This window comes from Armigeres subalbatus, chromosome 2 (assembly GCF_024139115.2).
Source record: "Armigeres subalbatus isolate Guangzhou_Male chromosome 2, GZ_Asu_2, whole genome shotgun sequence".
NCBI classification, from domain to species: Eukaryota; Metazoa; Arthropoda; class Insecta; order Diptera; family Culicidae; genus Armigeres; species Armigeres subalbatus.
The window spans coordinates 432,199,922-432,223,089 of NC_085140.1; the positions used below are offsets into that span (position 1 = coordinate 432,199,922).

The 23,168-nt window shown below is 39.9% G+C and overlaps 1 protein-coding gene across 1 annotated transcript; it reads left to right on the forward strand.

Annotated features, from left to right (window-relative positions):
* Positions 1-7,490: 7,490 nt before the first annotated feature.
* Positions 7,491-23,125, forward strand: LOC134213571 (serine/threonine-protein kinase 40-like). The gene is made up of 4 exons (XM_062692743.1): positions 7,491-8,193; positions 8,294-8,431; positions 8,957-9,510; positions 21,817-23,125. The coding sequence occupies exons 1-4, from the start codon at positions 7,831-7,833 to the stop codon at positions 22,982-22,984; spliced, it is 2,223 nt and encodes a 740-aa protein (XP_062548727.1). The 5' UTR covers positions 7,491-7,830; the 3' UTR covers positions 22,985-23,125.
* The last annotated feature ends 43 nt before the right edge of the window (positions 23,126-23,168 follow it).

The following is a 23,168-nucleotide window of genomic DNA, read 5'->3' on the forward strand; positions in this document are numbered from 1 at the left end:
CCGGGTTTTTACGAACATTACCCGAGTGTTCCCGTTCACAGGGAGTACGCAGACTAGTTCTCTCCATGGTACGGCACTGGGTGCATGTAAATGAAATCGTCTGGTACAACTGTACCTACGGCTATGCGTGGGTTTTGTTGCATTTTGAAAGACTCTAGCCTGACTCGCCTATTGAACATTAGTGAACATAGAAGGCAACGATATATGCAGTAAAGCAACCATTCTGATGGTTGAAATTGGAATTTAGTTATTTTGAGCTGCATGTTGTTGTTCGAAAGTCATAAGGTTTGTCCAACTAATTAAACAAAAGGTTATGGTTAGTTCAAACAAAGTTTTCTTAACCAAAACTTTGTGTTGTTAAAAAATCACGTCAGTTGTTTGTTAACCCATTGCAATAAATTAGACGGTAACACATAAGATGCATACTATGCAAATCGCCTTTCAAGGATGCAGAGGTGTTTCAGTGACAAAGATATAAAGCCTGTCCACGTTAAATTTCGGACACTTGGATAATGTCCAAGGGATTTGTCTACATGTCATCAATTTGGACGACAGTCAAAACATGCTGAAAGCATCACATGGAGTGTACACCCAAAACAATTCTGTGTGACATTCTTTGTATTAAGCATTTTATATCAAATCTCGCATTCAAACCGATCAGAGAATGTCATACTTGTTAATACAGCTCATTGTATTAAGTCGATTTATTTGGTTTCAATCAATACATCCAAACGAATCTCGTTGGCTCCTCCTAGAACAAGTATATGAATTCCGTACAGCAGTATAACTTTAACCCACACAATCTTCCCGATTCCATTTAGCTTGATAACGGAAAAGGACGCAAATATGCATGGTGCTTATTCCTCTCGTATCACTCATTGCTATCCCTGTTACCCTTCCACTTGTCACATCCGCATAGCATGAAACGTGGATTATGATTGCCTTTGGTCGCGTCGTTCCTCATCTGGTAAATAGTCCAGATGGTTAGCGCGTCAGTCTAGATGTGTTAAGGGTGGAGGGTTCGGGTTCAATTCCCGTCTTTGACCGAATTTTTTTGTATGGTTGCTGAGGTTGTCGAAGTATACAACATTTCACTTCTCGATGGGGAAGTGTAAAATTAGATTCAATGTTAGACACTAACACATAACCAGTTCTTATTTTCTCGTGACCGGAGACCTAATACAAGGGCCTGCCGTTTACTTAATACAATCTGTGCATATGTCGCAAATTATGGCAAACTGTACACGAAACTAATGCGAGATTGCAATAAAATGTTGCAATCTCTGGTTGGGTGTAGAGATTCATTTGTTATAAAAATGGATCGTGTCAGTGGTTTGTAAAAAAATTTAAAATTTGCTTTTGAAGATGGGTGTCCGAGATTTAACGTGGACAGGCTTTATGTATTGTACATCAGTTTTAGGAAATTTTCCTTTTATCATTAAATTTTTCTTATTTCCGGCAATGGTAAATCTCTATCTTATTTGACGGTTTGCAATTCCCATAATAGGGGAACGGTTCGGCACTTCATCTCATAGCTCCCATGTTCATCCCATCAAAAACAAAGCAATGAAAAGGAATTTGATTTGTTTCTGTTTTAGTGATTTTTCCAGCGGTGGACACGCATGCTAGCAAAAACAAGGGACGAGGTGCTGTACTTCTTTGCTTTGCGATGAGATGAATATATATTCAGTGAGATGGAAAACGGAACAGTTCCCCTACATAACAGTAGCATAGCACTAAGTTTTTGATAAAATTATTTTTGCCTTTCTCGTACAACAAAGTTGTACCGAAAGGCTTTAGGATTAAACCCAGGTTTTTTTACACGGTTTGGTTTTAGTCGTTTGAGACCTTCAGCGTCAACGAAACAATGAATTAACCCCACCAAAAAATTCACAAAAAATCAAAGAAAATTCAGGGGGTATTTAAAAACCAGTGAAAGTTCAGGTTTACCGAGAAATTAATTAATTCCAACTGTGTTAAAAAAAACCTGGGTGTACTCCAAAAATGAACTATTGATAAAAGGGCCGGACACCCATAGTGTTATATACCGATCAACTCAGCTCAACGATCCGATGGTATGTCCGTATGCCTATGTATGTGTGTACTGTGTATGTGTACACATTTTGTAGACACACATTTTTTGGAACTTAGCATTACCCGATTTACCGTGGAAGCACCATATTTGACGCAGTTCCAAACTTGGCGCACTCTCAAATCAAATGATGCAGAAAACCTATTTTCGCCAAAAATATATCAACGAATTAAGCTAGATGGCTTTATTTGCTCTTCTTCTTTGCATATATGGCATAAAAAGCATATTATTGATGAAGAATCAACGTACCCGAATAAAATATATGGAAGTCATACTCATAATGCGTCAATTTTTGTCTTTCTTAGCCACAATGCTAAGGATCGAATGATCATTTTTTCACTCAAAATAAGTTTTGTGAGAATCTTTTACCCCTACCTACAAACAGCTGAGCATTTTGAGTAAGCTTTACCTTTTACCTTTTACCTTGAACATTGCAACATTCGAACGCATTTTTCAACCCAAAATGTTCTGCGTCAAATTAGGCTCTCAATGCATTGTGATGTTCCTAATTAATCTTATCATACGAATAGACAAGGCAGTGCTAATAAACCTCAATAATAGTCTTAGGAAAAGCAATATGTATTCATAAAGTTTTAACTAACTCTTAACTACTTTAAATATTAGTCAACATTGGATCATTCCACTAAGTGTCCAGCCCATGATAGTATGCCTTATGCTGCCTTTGATTTTGGTGCGTTTCTTACAGGTATTTGGTAATTATGCTGTTTTTATATGCTAGTTTTAGAATTCTTGCGAGAAAACAATATCTTAATATAAATTAGTATCATATAATTCAATTTACTTTCTTTGTACGAAATTCTAACCAACCAAAACAATGAACACATTTTCAATTTGTTACTCTGTCGCTTTATTATCGCTACTAGTCCTGCAACCCTGAATATGAAATCAAACAAAAATATGGCTGCCTTTCTCATACCAGCTTCAGTTTATGTTAATAGTTCATTGAAAAAATGTATATAGATGGGCAGCTCATATTTTTTTAGATATATCTGCCGGTCACGTAACACTTGCAGATTGGTAGCTTCAATGTGGTTCTAAAAGCGTTCATATACAAATTGCGTTTTCTGTATCCTTCTCAGTTTAGACAGAAGCTATACGAACTTCTCAGTTTATAGATTCAAAATTGCAGATTATCAAAGAAAGTTATGTTTTTATTACAAATACAACAGACCATGGTAGGCTGGTTATGTAATGAAATGTAAAAGCTAATTTTCCCGTAAATATATATTTTGACATGATTATTACACCTAAATAAGAAGCATTTTGAATGATGTGCAGGGTTCATGAAACTAACAAAACACTTACATGCCACAGAGCATATAACTTGCAGAACAACTGATAAAAAAAAATGCCTCTTTGTATAATTAATTAACTTTTTATTTTATATCGTACCAAGTTCTATTACACTGTCTTGATATAATAAAAAATAAGGCTTTTAATTGATTGAGTTTTAACATAGTTTTAAAGTGCGTCAAATTAGGAACAACTTTGCGTCAAATAAGGAACATAGTAAAATTAGTGCGTCAAGTTGAGCACCTCAAGTACTACATAAAAGCAGATTAAAAAACTAAGAAATACACTTATATTTCGAAGTTTTGTTATTTCTACACATTCTATAATAGTAGTAAGCTCGTTATGCAGAATATTAGGCGAATCCATATTGGAATTATTTTTTAAATAATGATTCTTTTTAAAATTTTCTTAACTGCGTCAAATATGGTGCCTCCACGGTACTCGCAACAAGTTGCATTTGACGGGGAATACGGGGAATACGGCCCCAATACGTCCCATACGGAACTCGCAATCTTCGGATTGGCAATCCTATTTAAGCGGTACGTATCCCCCAATTTTTATGCTCATTTGTACATACACACAGGCACATGCAAACAAAATTATCAGTTTTGGCCAAAATGAAAATAAAAATAGAGATCTAAATTTTAAAAGATTATTAGAAATATATAAATTTCATTTGGAACCGAGAAAGTTGATATTTGAATTGATCGATTGCAATGAACAATAGTTTAGCTATCTTTTCGGACATTTCACGAGCCGCCCGATCAACTCGCGTATCAAACGAAAACAACAATCAACAATCGAAGTCAAATAGCATACGGCTATGTAATTTAACAATTATATTAAGTTTTAGAAATGATTCTACACAAGGCCTACATTCAAGTTTTCCTTCCCTTTCACCTAAACATTCTGGCTGCGCACCATTTTCTGAATGAAGAAGTCCCTTTATCCACCCTCGAAAGAGATTAACGTTTTTTATCCAAAACAACCCGCCAAAGCGAAACACTACACAAAGCAAGGAGCAAAAGATAACTTTCTCGCTTACAGAATCATTAGGTACCTAGCAGAAGAGGCCCGCATATTAGTAAGCCTAGAGTATGAAAATATCGGATAAGAAACCAAGTCGAGTGCGATCTATAATCGGTAAAACTCGGCTCGGTGCTTTGCACAATCGGGAGTACCCGGCTTCGGTGCTAGGCTAAACGTCCTAACACGGTGCTGATGGTTTTAAACAGACACCGATAGCGGTGTCCGAACACCGAGCACCGAACTAAAGTGGTAAGTTTAATGCATTTGGTGGTGTGTTTCAAAACCGTTCTCGGTGCGGTGCGGTGTTTGGACATGCCTGACTTCAGCATGATCTACTTTGTAGCAATGTATAATTTGGAAGCACTGGATTGCACATCACAGCATTAAAATCTCTGTTTCTCAATTTAAATTCCAAGATCCTCAATTTTCAAAAATTCTATCAAAAACTTCTTTCACATTTCTGAGAGCAGGAAATCAAATTTCTCAAAGCTGACACCTAGTAATATCCTTTAATATTCTGGAATTTCGATCAGAATTGTAATGTTTAATATTAATTTAATTTTTTCATCTTCTTCGGCACATAGCGCATAATTTGCGCTAGCAGTTCCGCTCAACGATTCGTGACCCATCTTGAAAAACGGACGGCTTAAGCACCACATCCAAGAGGACCGTCCTTCGCTTTTAAAATGCGCGGGGAAATCCAACCTCAGGGCGAGTTTTTTCTGAGCTATAAGGGGATCATCTCTCGGAAATAAGGGAAAGATCTGCCTCAAGGAACCCAAACTTCTCTTCCCAAATCGTATGACCGTCTAGGACACGTGAGTGCTGATGCTGATTTACCGGGCAGCCCAACCTGAACAACACTGAACAAAAACTACAATTAGAACGACGCGAAAAACATGAGAAATCCTTCGGACTACAATTATCGTTACATGGAAGCTTTACTTAAGGGAAACGCATTTATTCAACGGAAACAAGACAGATATACATGTATTGTGGTTTCAATTATCCTAGGGTTTTATTCATAATTGTTCCTTCCTCACTCTCTAATCATCACTTCCTTTTTCCCTCTTTCACTTTCTAGCTTCCTACTTGTGTGCGGTTTTCTATTTCTGGTTCTAGCGATGGCTAGCCTAGGCTATCGTTTGTAATTATTGAGCTCGTGTATTTGAGGATATATGCATGCATGCTTGTTTTGCTCTACTCACGGTACCGTAGTCTTTGCTGTTTACAGACCGACAAGTGCTCCTATACCGACGAATGGTGGCCGGTGCGATGATGATGGACTGCGACGGAGATTCCCAGATGGGCAGCTTCTATGCTGGAACTGCGAATCACGCCGACAACGGTGTATGGCGCTCGCATTCGACGCGGGGACGGGATTTCGTGGACGGTTTTCACGGGTTGGGGTTTACAAAAAAAGCCGTTGCTCTGCGGGAGATTCGAACCTCTTTTCCGAGATCTCCCCCGATCTGGGACCCTTCACGATGAAGCGTGGGGTCGAGAGCGCACTTGGCGTAAAGTTGCGGTGTGCAGAGCTGGCCTGGATATCTTTAGAATCGATCCTAGACGAGAAGCCGTCGAACGGAAAGAATGATTTTGTTTTTACATGGCCGTGTAAAAAAATCCCATTCAAAATTTTTGCAAAGTTTTGCATGATTCGTCGAGAAATCATAAAACTTTTTTTTACACGGATTTTCAATTTTGAACTGAAAACTTTTTTTACACGGAACGCATCCCCCGTGTAAAAAAAAGAATCGGGTGTATACTTGCGCCACCAAGCAGATGAATTACAAACCGAACTGATCTTCTACTTAATGGATATGGATATGGATTTTCTGAACAACTTTGTAAAACACGATAACTTAACAAATCTCACGGATTCCGATCAGTCTAATTGGAAGTCTTATGTACACTAGTGCGGACAAGTAACTAAACTGACTATCAACATACTGATTTTGAATTTCTTATCCACATACAGGAACATTCCAAATCAGACTGTGTGTGAAACATGGCCGCCGATCACCCTTTCTTGTTCCTCTACAGTAAAATCCCGTTAAGAAATTGTCAGACTGTGCGTGAAGAATTTACCTTCGTAGTCGCGAATAACGCACAAAGTTCGATGAGAAGTTAAACCGTTCACGTAAGGGCCACGTGTCACAGCCCGATATGTGCGTAAGGACCTAAACTGGACCCAAGGATGTTATCGATCATTTAGTATTCTGCTTTCGATCATTTAGTAGTTTGTCAATAGCTCATTCCAGAGGCCTAATTTCAAAATGTATTGTATGGTGGACTTTTTCTGCGAACGTTTTTCACAACTCTTTTTAACAGGTCGATGTTCGAATTCCACTATCAAAGGAGTTACGGTGCTAGTTGCTATACTTATACTAAATGACAACAAAATATGCAATCATTTTTAGTCTAAGTTACTGCTACTAGAGCTATCCAGTTTTCCGCGAGCTGTAATGACCGCCAGCTTGCCTGCGGGTCAGTCTCTGATTTGACGTTTCTGGAGGCCAACTGCACCCACCATTCGATCATTTTGATCAATGTGGTATATAAGAAGGCTTGAATTCACTGAATCACATGACAAATTTTGTGATGTTCAAGTCGCAATACACGTGTTCAAATGGCTGTCAGTTGGCCCAACTAAAAAACCGAATTCGTTAGTTGGGCCCTGTTGGGCCGAGGTCGTAGCCCAACCCAAGATGAATACACAGCTAGGTGTTTCAATCTGCCAAGTTTGTGGAAGAGAAGAAGGCGGGGGTGAAAAATTCATTTTCAGTGCAAAACGAAAACAAACCCGCTGGCTCTCCCATACTTAAATCCAAGATGGCTGCATCGTGAATTTGGCAGATTGGAACACCTTGTGGTGTATTCATCTTGGCCCAACCAGCGAATCGCGACTGTAGTCCTATGCCAAAGCGACTCAGAGTCAGAGCAAACATCAGTTTCATTTTCTACTCCGTTCCATGGGAGCAATGTCAAACCCTTTTCCATCAACTCACTTTGCGCTTTACGCATTTTTGCCTTTGTTTACATCACCAGTTCGAGTCTTCCTCCTGCTGCTTCCCGTTGTTCGCGAACCATCGACGTATCTACTTCTGTTGTTCGGTGGCCTAAGCGCACGTAGACCTGAGAAATTCAATTACGCTACATCTTATTTCTCGTAGTCGCGTAATCAGTGGGTATAAGCCATCCTCCTTATCGTTTCCCCGTCATTTTGCGTTGGACTTCGCTTGCATATTGTTGTTATTTATTTTCAATCGTCATCTGAGGGCTACGTGTTCCATCGCAGGTTCAATACGTAGAAAGTCCGTATTTTAGTGCGAGGTTTTTACTTTGCTTTGTGAAGTAATTTATTGAACGGGAGTGCACAGTTAGCGAAAAAAATGCAACGCAAAAGAACCCTGGGAAAGCGTATGTTTGGTGAGTTCGGTTCCACCAGCGGATTCATTGCGAAGCGAAGCCGCACGGACCAGGAAGTGCCCGCCTTGGAGGACAATGGATCGCCATCATCGCTTGGGTCAACGAGCAATGGCGGTGGATCGTCGAGCAATGGCGGAGCTTCGCCGCGACGACCAAGCAAAGAAATTCTTGCCAAAGTGCCTCGTTATGGCACCCCAGTGGAGCGAACCAGGGTGCGCACCGCCGGGCCGTATGTGTTGGGTCACGAGTTGGGAACGAGCCCGGGTGTGCCCCAGACGCAGTATCTCGCTCGAAAGGAGAACACCGATGAGTTCTACCTGTTGAAGGTAAGTGCAAATGAACTGGGTCGGGTGTTTCGCTTGAATGGATTTGCATTTTGCTTGCTAGGAGTTGTGTAATTAATGCGGTATCTTTGAATATTTTCAGATTTTGAGCTACGACGTAGAAAGCGAACTGGTAAACAAGGAGACGCAGCAAGGAAAAACATTGCTGCATACTGAATATTCGCTACTCTCTTTGCTGACTGATTTGGACGGGGTCATACATCATCATGGCCTCTTCTGCGTAAGTAACAATTTATTCATTTTTCAACCAGACTGAATGCATATTCTCACATTTTCTCTGATGAATCAATTTATACTAAATAACAACTAAAAATGCAATGACCTTGAACAAAACCGTAGCATTAATTCAGTGTAACTATTGCATCATTCCCGTTACAACTATGATAGCTAGTAACTAGCAATGAGAATGTATGTTTCTTACTAAACATAAACCATGATTGCGTGATCTTAAATAATGTATAGTAGGATATGTCATCATCTTGACCCAAAAGTGCAATTGAGGAAAAAATTAGAAAATAAATTACAGTTAACGATAATATCGCCGTTACTAACCACCACTAATTTATAATTTCATAATTTTAAACAAAAATGTGAAATAGTTTTCATATGCTAATATTTTGAAAATTCAAGATTGAATTTTTGTTAGAATATATAAAAAATATGGATAACAGCATTTTTGGTTAATGTAATAATAAACAAACATTTCCTTACAATACAATGCTGTTTTTTTAAATTTATTTTAAAGGATTATGCGCTGGAGGAAAAACAAATCAAAAGTCCCGACGGTGCAGCCCAATGGATCTATACTGGACGTGTGAAACGTCGGTTGATCCTAGTTCTAGACTGTGTTCACGCACACGAGTTCTGTCCGCGTTCCTCGGCATACGTGAATCTCCAAAAGTACGTGCAGTTGCACAAATTTTCCGAAATCGAAGCACTGACTGTGTTCTACGAAATCGTAAAAGTGGTCGAACAACTGCACCAACGGAACATCATACACAGGGATCTGAAGCTGAACAACATCGTTCTCAATCGACGCACCAACAAGGTGGTCATTACGAATTTCTTCTTGGCGAAGCATCTCAACAGCGAGGACGACAACCTGTACGACCAACGGGGCAGTCCAGCGTACATCTCTCCCGACGTTCTAGCCGGGAAGCCCTATAAGGGTAAACCGTCCGACGTGTGGGCCCTGGGAGTCATTCTGTTTACAATGGTTTTCGGAAAGTTTCCCTTCCTGGACACCACGCCATCGGCTTTGTTCAAGAAAATTCGACAGGCGGATTACACCATTCCACTGTGAGTATTGTACGATTTCTTTCCTCGTGATATTGATAAATGACGTGGGCATTTTGCACGACGCGATTCACATCTCGGGCAGTAAACATAGACACGACGACTACCAACGCTTGGGCTTATCAGTAACGATCGTGTCATCCTTTCTTGCATAAAAACACTCGAGACACCTAACTTTTTCCTTCTCACGCCGCGTATATGAATTCCATAACAACAATTATTTGGCATAGCTGAAATTAGTGGAAACGAAAACAAATGAGTGGGCAGGAAAAAATAGCATGTTTTTGTATCGATTTTATTGAGATGACTTTTAATTGCCGTGCTGTGCTTTTATTCCATTCACCTAAGGCAATTTCACAATATAGTGTCATTTTTAGGACTTACGTTCCAATAGTAAATATAAACTAGAGGAATTATGTGGTCCTACTTTCAATCACCTAAACAGGTGTTGTTCAATTCTGTTCATTCGTGTTCCTATCACGTGAAAAACATTACATTTCGTGGAAATATTTTTTTTTTCAATAAAAATCGTTTCATTAATTATTATTACAAATAAAAAGCTTCGATTTCTCTGCAAATTTTAAATACCGTCATCGCGCATGATTAAGGGCATAAAGCCACTTCGGCCCGAGTTTCGACATACATCGCATAATAATATAGTAACTTAGGAGAAAATTGGGCAAGATCGCTTGTGCTCTGGCTGTTGTGGAACACTAGAAAACCTTCGCATACTGCAGATTTTGTCGCTATTTTTTGTATTTTTATTTTGTGTCACTAAAAAGTCTCATTTTTTCAAGCTCTAAAGTCACTAAAGTCGCTTTTTCTCGCAACATGTGATAATTTTCAATTTTTTAAGGTACGAGTTGAGCCGGCCAAGGGTTGAAAGTCTCGCTAATAAAGAAATTTCAAAAACTCAAATATCAATCGATTAGTTGCACTAAACTAACTGAATAAATTTTATTTGGTTGTTTAAAATTGTGAAAAATAAAAAAGCAGATTTTTTTCCAACTGTGTAGGACATCTCTGTGTTGGGGACCATATTTTTTTCGCACAGCTGTGTAAAACAAGTTGAAATGCATGATCAGAACTGGTGCCCCCGCAATTGGGGCTTATTAAAAGAAATTTATCATGGGTTGTACCCTTCCGAATCAGTTCATTATCGTAACAGTACCGAAAAACCACGTGAGAGATTTTTTCATTCTCCTTTGGATTCAAACCCTGCTAATACTATGTTTGCACTAGGGTCTTGTAACATGTTATTCGGCTATTTTGATGAACTTTCTTTTGTCGATAATTTGAATAACATATTATTCAGGACGTAGCCCGAACATAGTATAAGTCTGGTCAAATTGATCGTCCTGGAACGTCCTGGATTTTTTTTGAGATATGAAGCTTTATGTACCCGTCGAATGATGCTTTGTCCATATATAATCCTGATAAAGTGCTGGAATTCCGAAAGATTTTTAAACTATCCTCGCGGAAATTATACAGAATCTCTGAAAAAATTTGCTTGGGAATTTTACTACCAATTATTAAACAAAAATCAATCTACAATGTAAATTTCGAAAAAATTTCCTGGAAACTGCGAAAAATATTCATGGCAACTCTGTCAGAAAATTGGGACTCTAACAAAAGGCGGAAAGATAAGAAAATTATTTTGAGCTTTTTAGTGGAATGTCTTCACTTGTCATAAGACGAGTTAATACAACCCCATTGAATTCCACCACTTAATTGTATCTTGACAGATACGTATTTCGACCTCAAAAGTAAGGCCGTCTTCAGTGTCTCGTACTTGACTCGACTTGACCCACGGAGAGGGCGGTCGGGACGGCCAAGTGTAAACCCGTGAAATCCGTAGAGTCGAGGTCTACCCTGAGGCCCAAGGATTCGCGGACTACCCAGACTGAGGGTCAAGTATTTGCGGATACGTCGGGGATGACTGCTCCAACGGAGCAGACACAAAAACGGGGTAGACAGTCTTCAGGGGATGAGCTCCCTGGGGGACGCTCCAAAACGCGGAGGGTTACTACCCCGAACAAGGATAGTGGGGCTGGGAAGCTGAACCCCGGCCAGGTACCTCCAAAACCGGAGGAGGAAGGACCTGGAAAGGTCCGTCCACCCAGGAAAAACGATGGTAAGGGGTTACGACAGGCTGAAAACTCTCAGCCGCACCAGACCAGGGAAACAGAGGGGGATGACGCCTCCTGGACCCTGGTCAAGAACAAGAGGAAACCGAAGACGTCAAGGGCCGAAAAGAAGGCCCAGGCGAATGAGGGTAGCAAGAAGTCTAGGGCAGGCGCCAATCGCTCCAGGGGCGATGCCCTAGTCATCACGGCGAACGAGGCTAAGTACTCGGATGTTTTGAAGGCGATGAGGAGTGACGTCAAGCTCGGTGAACTCGGCGCCGACGTACGTCGAATAAGACGTACCCGGATGGGCGAGATGATACTCGAGCTGAAGCGGGGCGTCTCGCAAAAGGGCACCGCCTACAAGAAGTTGGCGGAGAAGGTCCTAGGCGACACGGTCAAGGTGAGGGCACTCACGACGGAGGTGAATCTAAGGGTTAAAGACCTGGACGAGATCACTGAAGTCGAAGAGCTCGTCACGGCACTGCAGCGACAGTGTGAAGTGGAGACGCCCACCGCAGCCGTTCGGCTACGGAAAGGTGCGGCAGGGACGCAGGTAGCATTGGTTCGGCTATCTGCAGCGGACGACTCCAAGGTAGTCAAGTTAGGGAGCGTCAAGGTGGGATGGTCGGTATGCCCTGTGCGCATATACGAGCAACCCGAAGTTTGCTTCAAGTGCCTGGAACCGGGGCACAAGCAATGGGACTGCAAAGGGCCTGACAGAAGCAATCTCTGCCGACGCTGCGGATTGGAGGGACATAAGGCACAATGCTGCACGAACCCTCCCAATTGTTTGATTTGTTCCAGCAAAGCAGTGAACAGCAAGCACCCAAGGGGGCAAGCAAGGGGGGTTCGATGTGCCCGGCGTTTAAGCGTGCTGCAAAATCAAAGTGCAGGTAACGCAGCTGGCTTGCTCGGCCTCGCCCGAGTGTTTGGTGTGCGCAGGTTTAGAGGAAACGGCGGAACACGTGTTGTTCGTGTGCTCACGTTTTCGCGCAATGCGTGACCACATGCTTGCCACATGTGGTCTGGACACTACCCCGAACAACCTAGTTCGGAGGATGTGTAAAGATGAAGTTGGCTGGAACGCCGTTTTATCGGCTATCGCCCAAATCGTCTCGGAGCTACACAGAAGGTGGCGCGTGGACTCAAGGATGGCTAGTTCAGGCGCAAATAAGAGGTGGTCCAAGGGATCGGAGTCGGCTTCATGGGTCATACCGGTGGTCATGCTCTGTGGTCGAACTCGATCCTTTTATCGAACAAGTGGCCGCGCGAAGAACAACATGGTATCGTCGCTTTCGTGGCGTCGGTCAACCGGGCGGGTTCCGATCATTCTTGATACCAGTCGTGCAGAGGGAAGCAGGCGCGAAGTCGACCCTTCCCACCTTCCGAGGACATAGGGCGTGGTAAGACCACCTGGAAAGCCGGCAACGCGCTGGCACGATAACATGGTGTTCTTCTAAAAAAGCGAGTTACGATGTTCGGTGCTACAAGGACACGCAGCTAACCTCGAGGGTGCGTTGTGCACTGGCCCCCCTTTGAAGCATTACTTTCTGGTTGTACCGAAGGGACTATGGGCTTGGCGGCAATTGAAACGGTTTAGCGGGTCGGGGATGTAGTCCTGCCTCCCTCGGTGATCCCTAACCCCGCACTTCCTGGTCAACCCAGGATGTCTGTTGAGCAGAATCCCCCTCCTTTAGGAAGAAAAAAAAAGGCCCGCATCTGCCCGGTATAAGTTGAAGCAGGATATGATTCCTTCTTTAAAAGCACGCCCCTCCGTATATTTGTCTACTGTCTATCGGGGTACGCCGTTTGACATAATAGTTGTTTGGCATAATTGATTATAAATCTATATACATAAAAATGAATTTCTGTCTGTCTGAACCTTATAGACTCGAAAACTACTGAACCGATCGGCGTGAAAATTTGTATGCAGAGGTTTTTGGGACCGGGGAAGGTTCTTAAGATGATTGGAGACCCCTCCCCCCTTTGAAAAGGAGGGCTCCCATACAAATGAAACACAAATTTCTTCACAACTCGAGAAGTAATCAGAGAATAAACCAATTTTATTCGAAACGAAGTTCGTCGGGTCTGCTAGTAATATATATAATCAGAAAAATTACAATTCTTTCAGAATAGTTATTATTGGCAAATACGTTACGCTTAAAACGATTATTTTCAACCCCCCTCTCCCCTATGTCACCTTTTTGTATGAAACATCTGGAAATTTTGTATAGATCGTTACACCTCGCTCAACAAACCCACCCCTCTCCCCCCCTTTAAGCGTTACGTAATTTATGGATGCTTCCTATGATTTTTTCCTTTATCTGCACAGGCTGTTCTTTCAGTTTAGATGGCTACTACACTTTAGTAATTGATATTCGTATCAACGATTTAAGTTCTTTTCCGTTTCCCAGAAAATTGTCTGTCGAAAAACGTATTCGATTTGAATCTTTTTCCCAGAATATATTTACTAATTCTGAGGAGACCATTCCTCAGAACGTATTATTCCCCAAAAAGTGAAAGTAAAAGCACAGATAACAAATATTTAAGCTAGAACAAATTTTATTGAAAATCATGTGTAAGCTTTTGAAATGATATACGTTGGAGCACTACTGCCATCTACTCAACTGATTGCGGAAGTACATACGGACGCAACTGAGAAGTAGCCGTCGATCGCAGCCAATACGTTTGACAGTTGTATTTAAGCTGCGTTTTACACAGTAATAATCATCGCGCCATCTCCAAGCAATTTCCAAATGCGTTCCAAATGTTGGATGCATTTGAATCAACTGTTACGGATATTTACACACGTATGGTATACCAGCCTAAATATCTGTTATCTGTGGTAAAAGTAATTCTATTTTATTGAATTTTCGTTCGCATAATTTTTTGCCTTTTTCGTACACCAAAGTGTAACGGAAAGGCTATATATTGATTTCCAAGACGAATTTGTGATAGGAGGTCCGGAGACCCATAGTGTTATATGTGTGTAAAACTCACTTATCTTTCAGACACTTATCTTGATCCGATTTGTTTGCAATAATTTGCATCGACGGGGAATCCTGTCCCATTGTTTCCTGTTAAAAATTGGCCAGATCGGACTATGGGATCAAAAGTTATGGCCAAAATACGATTTATATACAAAAAAACATGCTAAGAAATTTTCACTCAATTTTTTTATGTATATCTGATGTACGAGAAAGGCACAAATACCGCTAGGTGGATCAATCAGGGTTTTTAAATCTAACGGTCGCTCGAGATAAGGTGAAACGCGTGATGTGTGCTTTCTTTTAAAGCACGCGTTTGCTCGGTACAATGAGTTGATTCAAAAGTATAAGATTGCTAATGTCGTTCCTGTTCGCGTGACTAACATCTAGGTAACTTTGACCTGGCAGCCAAAGTACCGGTACTACAAGTGTCAAACCGATGTTGTTGATGGAAAACATGCACTACAACATGATGCATAAATTATGACCAATTGATGCTTGTTGAAGCATAATTTGGCAAAATAATTTAAATGACTACAGCGCCACTAACGTTCTAGTACTTAGGGGCTGTCCACAAACCACGTAGACCGAAATTCTCCTTTTTCAAACCCCCCCGTCCCCCCTAGTAGACTTTCGTAGACTTAAGTGCACTTAAGTGCTGGAATTCAATGGTTATTTGGATGGATATTTTAGTTACTAGATAAAGATTGTCGCTTCGGTTCCCTTTGTTCTGCTGTCCGAAACATGTGTGGTACATACCTGTCAAATCGTATGGATTTTCCTTCTTTGACATTTAGCTCCCCTATCCTCGCCAGCAAAAGATGTTCCGGACAGCGACGACAGCGACAATCTTTATCTAGTAACTAAAATATCTTTTGATTGTATAAACTCGTCTTATGACAGGTGAAAACATTCCACTAAAAAGCTCAAAATAATTTTCTTTTCAATTTAGCTATTCAATTCCATTTCCATGTAAACATTACAACAAAATTCGAATTTCAAACTTAACAAAATCACACTGAACAAAATCCAACAAAACAAAAATCAAATTCAATCCTCTGTCCATAACTCCTGAAATAAAATCTCAAAGCCAATTAATTCAATTACTGTTGAATTCAATTTCTCCTAGAAGTGTGCACCACCATCGCCGACATTTCTGCATCGGCGCGCCACTGATAAAATCTGTCACGCATCTGACCTATAATTCTCAACGCTGATTCACAATTTTCACAATTTTTTTCAGAATTTAAAAAAAAATTCGGGTTAAAATTTTGAGAATGTTAAGTCTATATTCCAATAAGTTTTGCGTGGAAATTTCGTAAAATTTCCCAATTGATAACCTTGAAATAATCCAAAGATCTCTCCGTGATAATTCCGATGCTTTTCTTGAAAATTCCATGCAATATGCCGCTGAATAATCATCTGTGGAAATCCCAAGATTTTTCTTCTAAATTCCAAAAGTTTCCCCGTTAAAAAACCGAGTAATTTTCCGTGAAAATTTAAAATTATTTCCCGAGGTAATTTTTAGTTTAAACGGACATTCCGAAATATTTCCCGTGGAAATTTAGAATGTTTTCCTACGATATTTTTTAGTTTCTCTTGCAAATTTGGAGCAATTTCTTGAGGAAATTTAAATAAATTTTATGGGCATTCCAAAAAATATTTTCTGAATAATTTTCGGTGGAAATTATGCAGAATTTTCAGTTGAACTTTTTGTGAACTTCTCGTAAAAAATCGAATAAATTTTCATGAAAATTAGAAGGGCTTTTTTACAAAAATTGCAAATATTTTTTTTGTGGAAACTCAAACTGTTTTTGGTGGGAAATTCAAATAATTCCTAGTGGAAGTTTTCAACAATTTATTTAGAAATTCCGAAAAATTTGCATTAGAACTGCCGAAGAAATTTACGAAGGAGAATTTTCCACGGGAATTTCGAATAATTTTGCTTATATTTGCAAAGAATTTCTCGCGAAAATTCCGAAGAATTTCCGAAATTAAGCAAAATATTTCGGGGATTTCCTAGAAAATCTCTAGTGAATATTCTGAAGGATTTCTCGCGGAAATTTTGGAGAATTCCCTTTACAAGTTCCAAAGAATATCTTTTGGGCATACCAAAGACTTTATCTTGGATATTCCAAGCTGCTGTATAAATCGCTTTTAAAACACATTAAATTAAGTCTACGTAGACTTTTGGTATACCCCTCCGTCCCCCTTCGTAGACTATCGTAGACTTTTTCGAAACCCCTCCCCCCCTCTCAAGAGTCTACGTGGTTTATGGACAGCCCCTTATGCTTCTACTGTACAATGCGAAAGGAGAGGGGAGACTATTCTTTCTTTCAAATTACGCAATAGCTCGGAATAATGTAAAAGTGTTGATGATGCCTTCTTTTAAAGCACGGAGCAATGCAAAAGGGGAGATCATTCCTTCTTTTAAATTACGCGATTGCTCTGGATAATGGAAAAGAGTTGATGATGCCTTCTTTGAAAGCATGCATCTTGCCTTCTCTCTTTGTAAATATCAAGAAGACAATGTTGAAGACCAGTTTTAAGTTGCGTAAAGAATATGATTATTAAAAATAAGATCATTTTCATTGCGTTATGCCAAACGAACATTATGGCAAATGACCATTATGCCAAACGGCTTGATATCAAATGACTTGATGCCAAACGGGGTAGCCCCTTTCTATCTATTGAAATCTCATCTCACAACTGAAACACTAACAGTCTCTTAGCTTAGTACGTGTACGATTTCCATGCTTCGGAAAGGCGAGAAAATTTGCAACCTAAAAACAGACCGTATAGAGATTCGATTTCAGTCACCTTCAGCATGGTATACTTCGTACTTATATGCCTTATCGCTGAGCTACGGAAGGTCTCCACACTAAACAACAAGCAATCTGGCCGATCAACGACCAAAGTATAGTACATTCAAAGTTAATTGACCAAAGTATATCTTTTTATAGTGAAAGGAGAATCACGCCATTTGTTGTGTTGGTTCAAAATGTCCGCATAAGTTAAAACAGCCTAATCTAATGCAATTCTGCCTTTCGTGATTATGCCTTTTGTGATTCCGCCTGTCGTGTTTCTGCCTTCTGTATCGTTCCGCCTTTCGTTCATTTTGCCTTTCGCATAGGCGGATTCCGCCTTTCGTGTTTCTGCCTTTTGTATCGTTCCGCCTTTCGTTCATTTAGCCTTTCGCATTCCGCCTTATGTGCTTTCCGCCTTTCGTAGGACACCCGATAAGAAAAAATCAATCTGCAGTGTAAATTCCGAAAAAAAAATCCTGGAAACTCCGAAAGAATGTGCATGGCAATTCTGTCAGAAAATTCAAGGCAGTTCCGTGAGGAACGCAAATAATTTTCGGTGGAACATATTGTTCACATTTACTTATTTTTATTTGACATTCTAATAAAATTCATCAATAAATTCTTCTGAATCTTCACGAGAAATTATTCTTCATTTCCAAGAGATGTTTTTCGAAAATTTCAAGGAGAACACTTCTAAATTTTCAGCCTCCAGTTACCCTTGCGAGCAAAGACGTAGGATTACCAATCCGGAGATGGCGAGTTCGATTCTCGTTCCTGTCTAGGATGTTTTCGGGTGTTTAGGTATAGTGTATCCATTGTTCTGGTCACACAAGATACATAATCATCCAATGGTGGGCATAAAAAAGCTTTCAATTTATAACTGAGGAAATGCTCATAAAATATACTAAGTTAAAAAGCAAGCCAAGTTCCAGTTGGAATGTCGAACCATAGAATAAGAAGAAGACTTCTAGGTTTTCAAGAAAAATTCTGAATTTCCAAGAGATAATAAACGGCAATGCCACATAAAACACTTTGGAGTATCCGTTGATTTTCGTTTTTGGAATTTCAACCAGAAATGCATAGGAATTTTTAATAGAAAATTTACCGGAATTCCTGTTTTCCGTTCTTTGTGAATTCTACATTTTTTTTAGAATTTCCCAAGGATTTTTTTTCTGGGGCATTATTTAGAATTTCCACGGAAGTCTTCATAAAATTCTTTGGAATTTCGAAAAATAAATCTTTAGAATTCACAAGGTTTGTGTTTTTTTAAAATTTTCATCACACATTCTTCCAAAATTTAATCGGGAATTCATTTATCTTCGGGAAGTCATTTTGATTTCTTCGTACGTTCAGCTAAACATTGCTTGAAATATTTACCATGCCAAAGATTCAGAAATTTTAAGGAATTTCCACAGAAAATTACCAAATTTATCAGCAATTCTTTCAAATTTTCATTTAACTTTTGAAGAAATTCCAACTGGAAATGCTTCAAAAGTACAACCACAAATTCTTTCGTTGTATCAACTTGAAAATTCATCAGAATTTCCTCGGGAAATTATTTATTGGAGTTTTAGATGAACTTTTTCAAATTTCTACTGGAAAATCTTAGGAATTTCCATCGGAATTATTTTGGCATAGGTATTCCGAATAATTTCTTTTGGAAATTAAAAAAAACTACTGAAAATTTTTAAGAATTTCTTTTGGAAAATGGAGAAATTTCCATTGGAGATTTAGAAGAATATACTTTGAAGATTCATAAAAAATTCCCTAGAATATTAAAAAAATCTTTAGAAAAATCAGCTGGAAATTCTTTCTAATTTATACTGGATTTGTTTCGGAATTTGATGTTTATTGGAATTTTCGTCGTAAATATGCATTTTGGACCCTTCTACCGCTAGTTCTTCGAATTTTTTACCGAACATATTTCGGTACTCTTCCACATTTCCGAAAAAAAAATGTCGTGGAATTTCTAAAGATTTTTCCGTGTAGACTCCGAAAAATTGTGTTCCGAAGGGTTTTCATTGCAACTCCAAGATAATTATTCTTGAAAATTCAGAAGAACTTTGGATTTCGACAATAACAATAAATTTAGATAACAATTTAAGCTTAAGAAGACTTTTTTTTTTGTGATATTGCCGATGACCAATTAGGATAATTGATCGTAAAATTTAATAATGCACCTAAATGTTCTAAATGCACAAAATTCTGGTGGTGCGTATGGAAAAGGTTATGACATAGAGAGGCTTGCATTTAAATAATCAACATGAAATTCTAAATAATAATAATGCTTTTTAAAATCATAAAAGAATCTTGGATCTAAGGACTGGATATTCCTGCGATATGAAATAATGTTGTTGTATTCCAGAATAAACACTCAAATCGTTAAAGCAATCTAGGTTAAAAAATAGTGTTATAATAACGATTAAAATTGAATTGCAAAACAAATCACAACCCTTTCAGGACGGATGGGTCACATATGCCCAGCATTTAAGATTGTCTGTAAAATCATAAAACAAAGCTAAGCCACCATTTTCTTCGGCAAAATTGTTCATCAGGATGTTGGCTTTACAGAAAAATATTAGAGCTCAAGTTTGACTATACTCTGAAACCTCATATATCCGAAACCTTGAGAAGATTTTGATCCTTAGAGCAATGTAAATGAAGTTGAAATATTTGAATCGTAAACCACATTGTTCCATCATTTTGAATACTCAGACGAGATGAGTTATCCTGAACGTTAAGCCAGTGATCAATATTCAGATGCTCAAAGTACTCCAAAACGTTCTCAAGTTCAGGCCACGATATCTACCAGATCAATTAAGACTTCTGCAATGTCCTCATCATCAGTATATACCCAATCCGGAGCAGTAAGCATATGATCCACATTTCCATTAACATGAGATCCAAGATCCAAGATGCAAAATTACAATGAGGTTTGTTCGCAAACTTTTTTTTGTGCTGAGTTAACGGACTTGGATGATAAAGTCGAGTCGAAGTACGAGACACTGAAGACGGCCTTACTGTTGAGGTCGAAATACGTATCTGTCAAGATACAATTAAGTGGTGGAATTCAATGGGATTGTATAAACTCGTCTTATGACAGGTGAAAACATTCCACTAAAAAGCTCAAAATAATTTTCTTATGATAAAGTAGTTAAAACATTACGACTTCCAGGACGTTTTGTATAACCTAAAAGATCTGTTGTAGTAGCAAGCTTGTATAATGTTTGATGTCATATCAACTCAATGGACCTACTGGGATATTATATCATACATCATTCATAAGTTGGTTCATTGGATAAATCGCATGATCCGAACTCTAAAAAGAGTCTATAATACATTCATACATCTTGCGTCCAATTACGATTAGGGAATCTCGTGCATTCAGGAGCCGCTGAGTTGCGAGGCCGACGGAGATCCTTCGTAGCTTAGTTGGTTAAGAGCACCAGTCTAGCGTACTGAGGGTCGTGGGTTGAAGTCCCATCCAAGGAAAGTGGTTACATCCAATACATTTTTCAAACAAGAATCTTGCATACAATGTACATATTCCCATCTGAGTTTTTTATAACATTGTAAATTAATGTCCAAGTCGGGTGAGCTAATACCCGGAACATAGGCAATCAACTTTGATTGAACAGTACAGGGATCACTTGTCATAAGACGAGTTTGAACCTTCCCATTTAATTCCACCACTTGATTGTACCTTGACAGATACGTATTTCGACCTCAACAGTAAGGTCGTCTTCAGTGTCTCGTACTTGACTCGACTTCAAGTCGACGTATCTGTCAAGGTACAATCAAGTGGTGGAATTGGGAAGTTACAAACTCGTCTTATGACAAGTGCAGACATTCCACTAAAAAGCATTCCAGCTCAAAATAATTTTCTTAGTACAGGGATGTTTTTTTATATAATTTTTTTTTGTCCCACATGGACGGAATAAAACGCTGATTAGAATTTTTTGGTACCCATTAAGAGTGGTGAACCAGCAGCTATTTTATGAACTATAGTTATATTTACCAGCCAAAAGTAGAATAAGCGTCGCGACAATAAAGTACCAAAAAAAATGCAATGCTCTGAATGCCACGTCATTAATAAAACCTTTTTCCAGTCAAATCGGCATATTTTGTCGGTCGTTTGGTGCTCCGACATTCATGGAGGTTTAATACAGGCAATGGCCGATTATCCATCTAAAATAATAAATAGGGAGTCAATTATAAACAATCTATAAAATCTAATGGACTTTCGGTGGAAGCCTATGTTAAACTCTGTTTATGTAACAAACGGCCGATTAATATTCGACGAAATCTGCCGATCTGTCGAAAACTGTTTTATGGGGTATGTAACCCTTTTAGCACAACTTCTAACATAATCAATTCTATCCACAGCGACTCTCGTACCTGCAGCCCCCAAACGGTCCAGCTGATTCGCTTCATGCTGTTTCTGAATCCAACAGAAAGACTCACTGCCTCGGAGATACGCTCGGACATCGAACGAGCCATTTCCAGCCTGAAAGGACCGCGCATTGAAATCGACCAAATCGTCCCGGAGCTAGAGGACTTCGACGAACCGGATAGCCTTCTGGACATCAATCATAGCAAGTCGTCTGACGCCAAACCGGTCATCCCCAGTCATGAACTATCGCGAGAGTCCTTCTCGCAAATATTGGAATCTGGCCTACACCGAAGGGAAAATGAAAGCTTTCTACGGCCGCGATCATTAGTCAGTCGAACTGGATCTCTGAGAAACAGTTTGCCAACCGTACGACATCAAACGCCACCCAGGATTCGGCTAGCAATGTTGGCTAACAACAATCCACGCAGCGCCAATTCTGCCGGCAGGAATCGAAGCCAATCCGCAGACCCCAATGCGAGTGACACATTCGCCATCCGAACTCCAAGTAACAGGGAACTCTTCCAAGTGCGCTTGTCGCCAATAAACAGCGCTGTCGCAAGCAATTTCGCAACTGCCGGGCAAGCACAAAATGCTAATCAACAATCGCCTCAAATGAACTCTCAACCAACGCTGCAACAACAGTCGGTATTTGTGCATGTCGATGCTCAAACTCTGAGCCAGGTAATCAACTTGTCAACATCCAATGGAATGCCGATTCCAGTTCTGCCCGCTATGGCTGCTCCAGCTGCGACTACCACTTCAATAACAACCCCACCAGCATTCCAAAATCCTGCAATTCAAAGCTTGTACTCGGCTATGAACGATATGTTCGCCAGGGGACGAATGCCGCCACCTAGCCGCGAGGAGTCACCCGAGTTCCAGGGAATCGTCACGAACGACATGGCCAATCGTATTATCGCTTGGCTGCTGATCAATTTCCGCAGTCATTCGATTATTCGGGAAATATTCGGCAGCTCTTCGGGAAACAAGGTGAACAACGTGCTGGAACTGCTGCGTCGTTTCGGCGTGCAGTTGGAGTCCCGCGGCGGGCATATTGTGATACGCAAGGAGCAAACCATCGACGTGCTGCTGTTGCTAACGTATTTGCTCCAGGTTGCCGGATTGAACAACAACTACTTTCTCAGCAGTCATCGTTCGTAATCGTAACGATAAACAAGATGTCGGTCCGGTTGGGGGGATTAGTGCGTTGAAATGGGACTCGTTTGTCGGGAACTAGCGCCGTGTTTAGTGTGATTCTTCGAAGTATAAGCGTAATAAAAACTGATTTAATTCTGCGAAAAAGTTTTCGTAATGTTTCCGTCCGAAAGTCATTTAGTGATAAAGA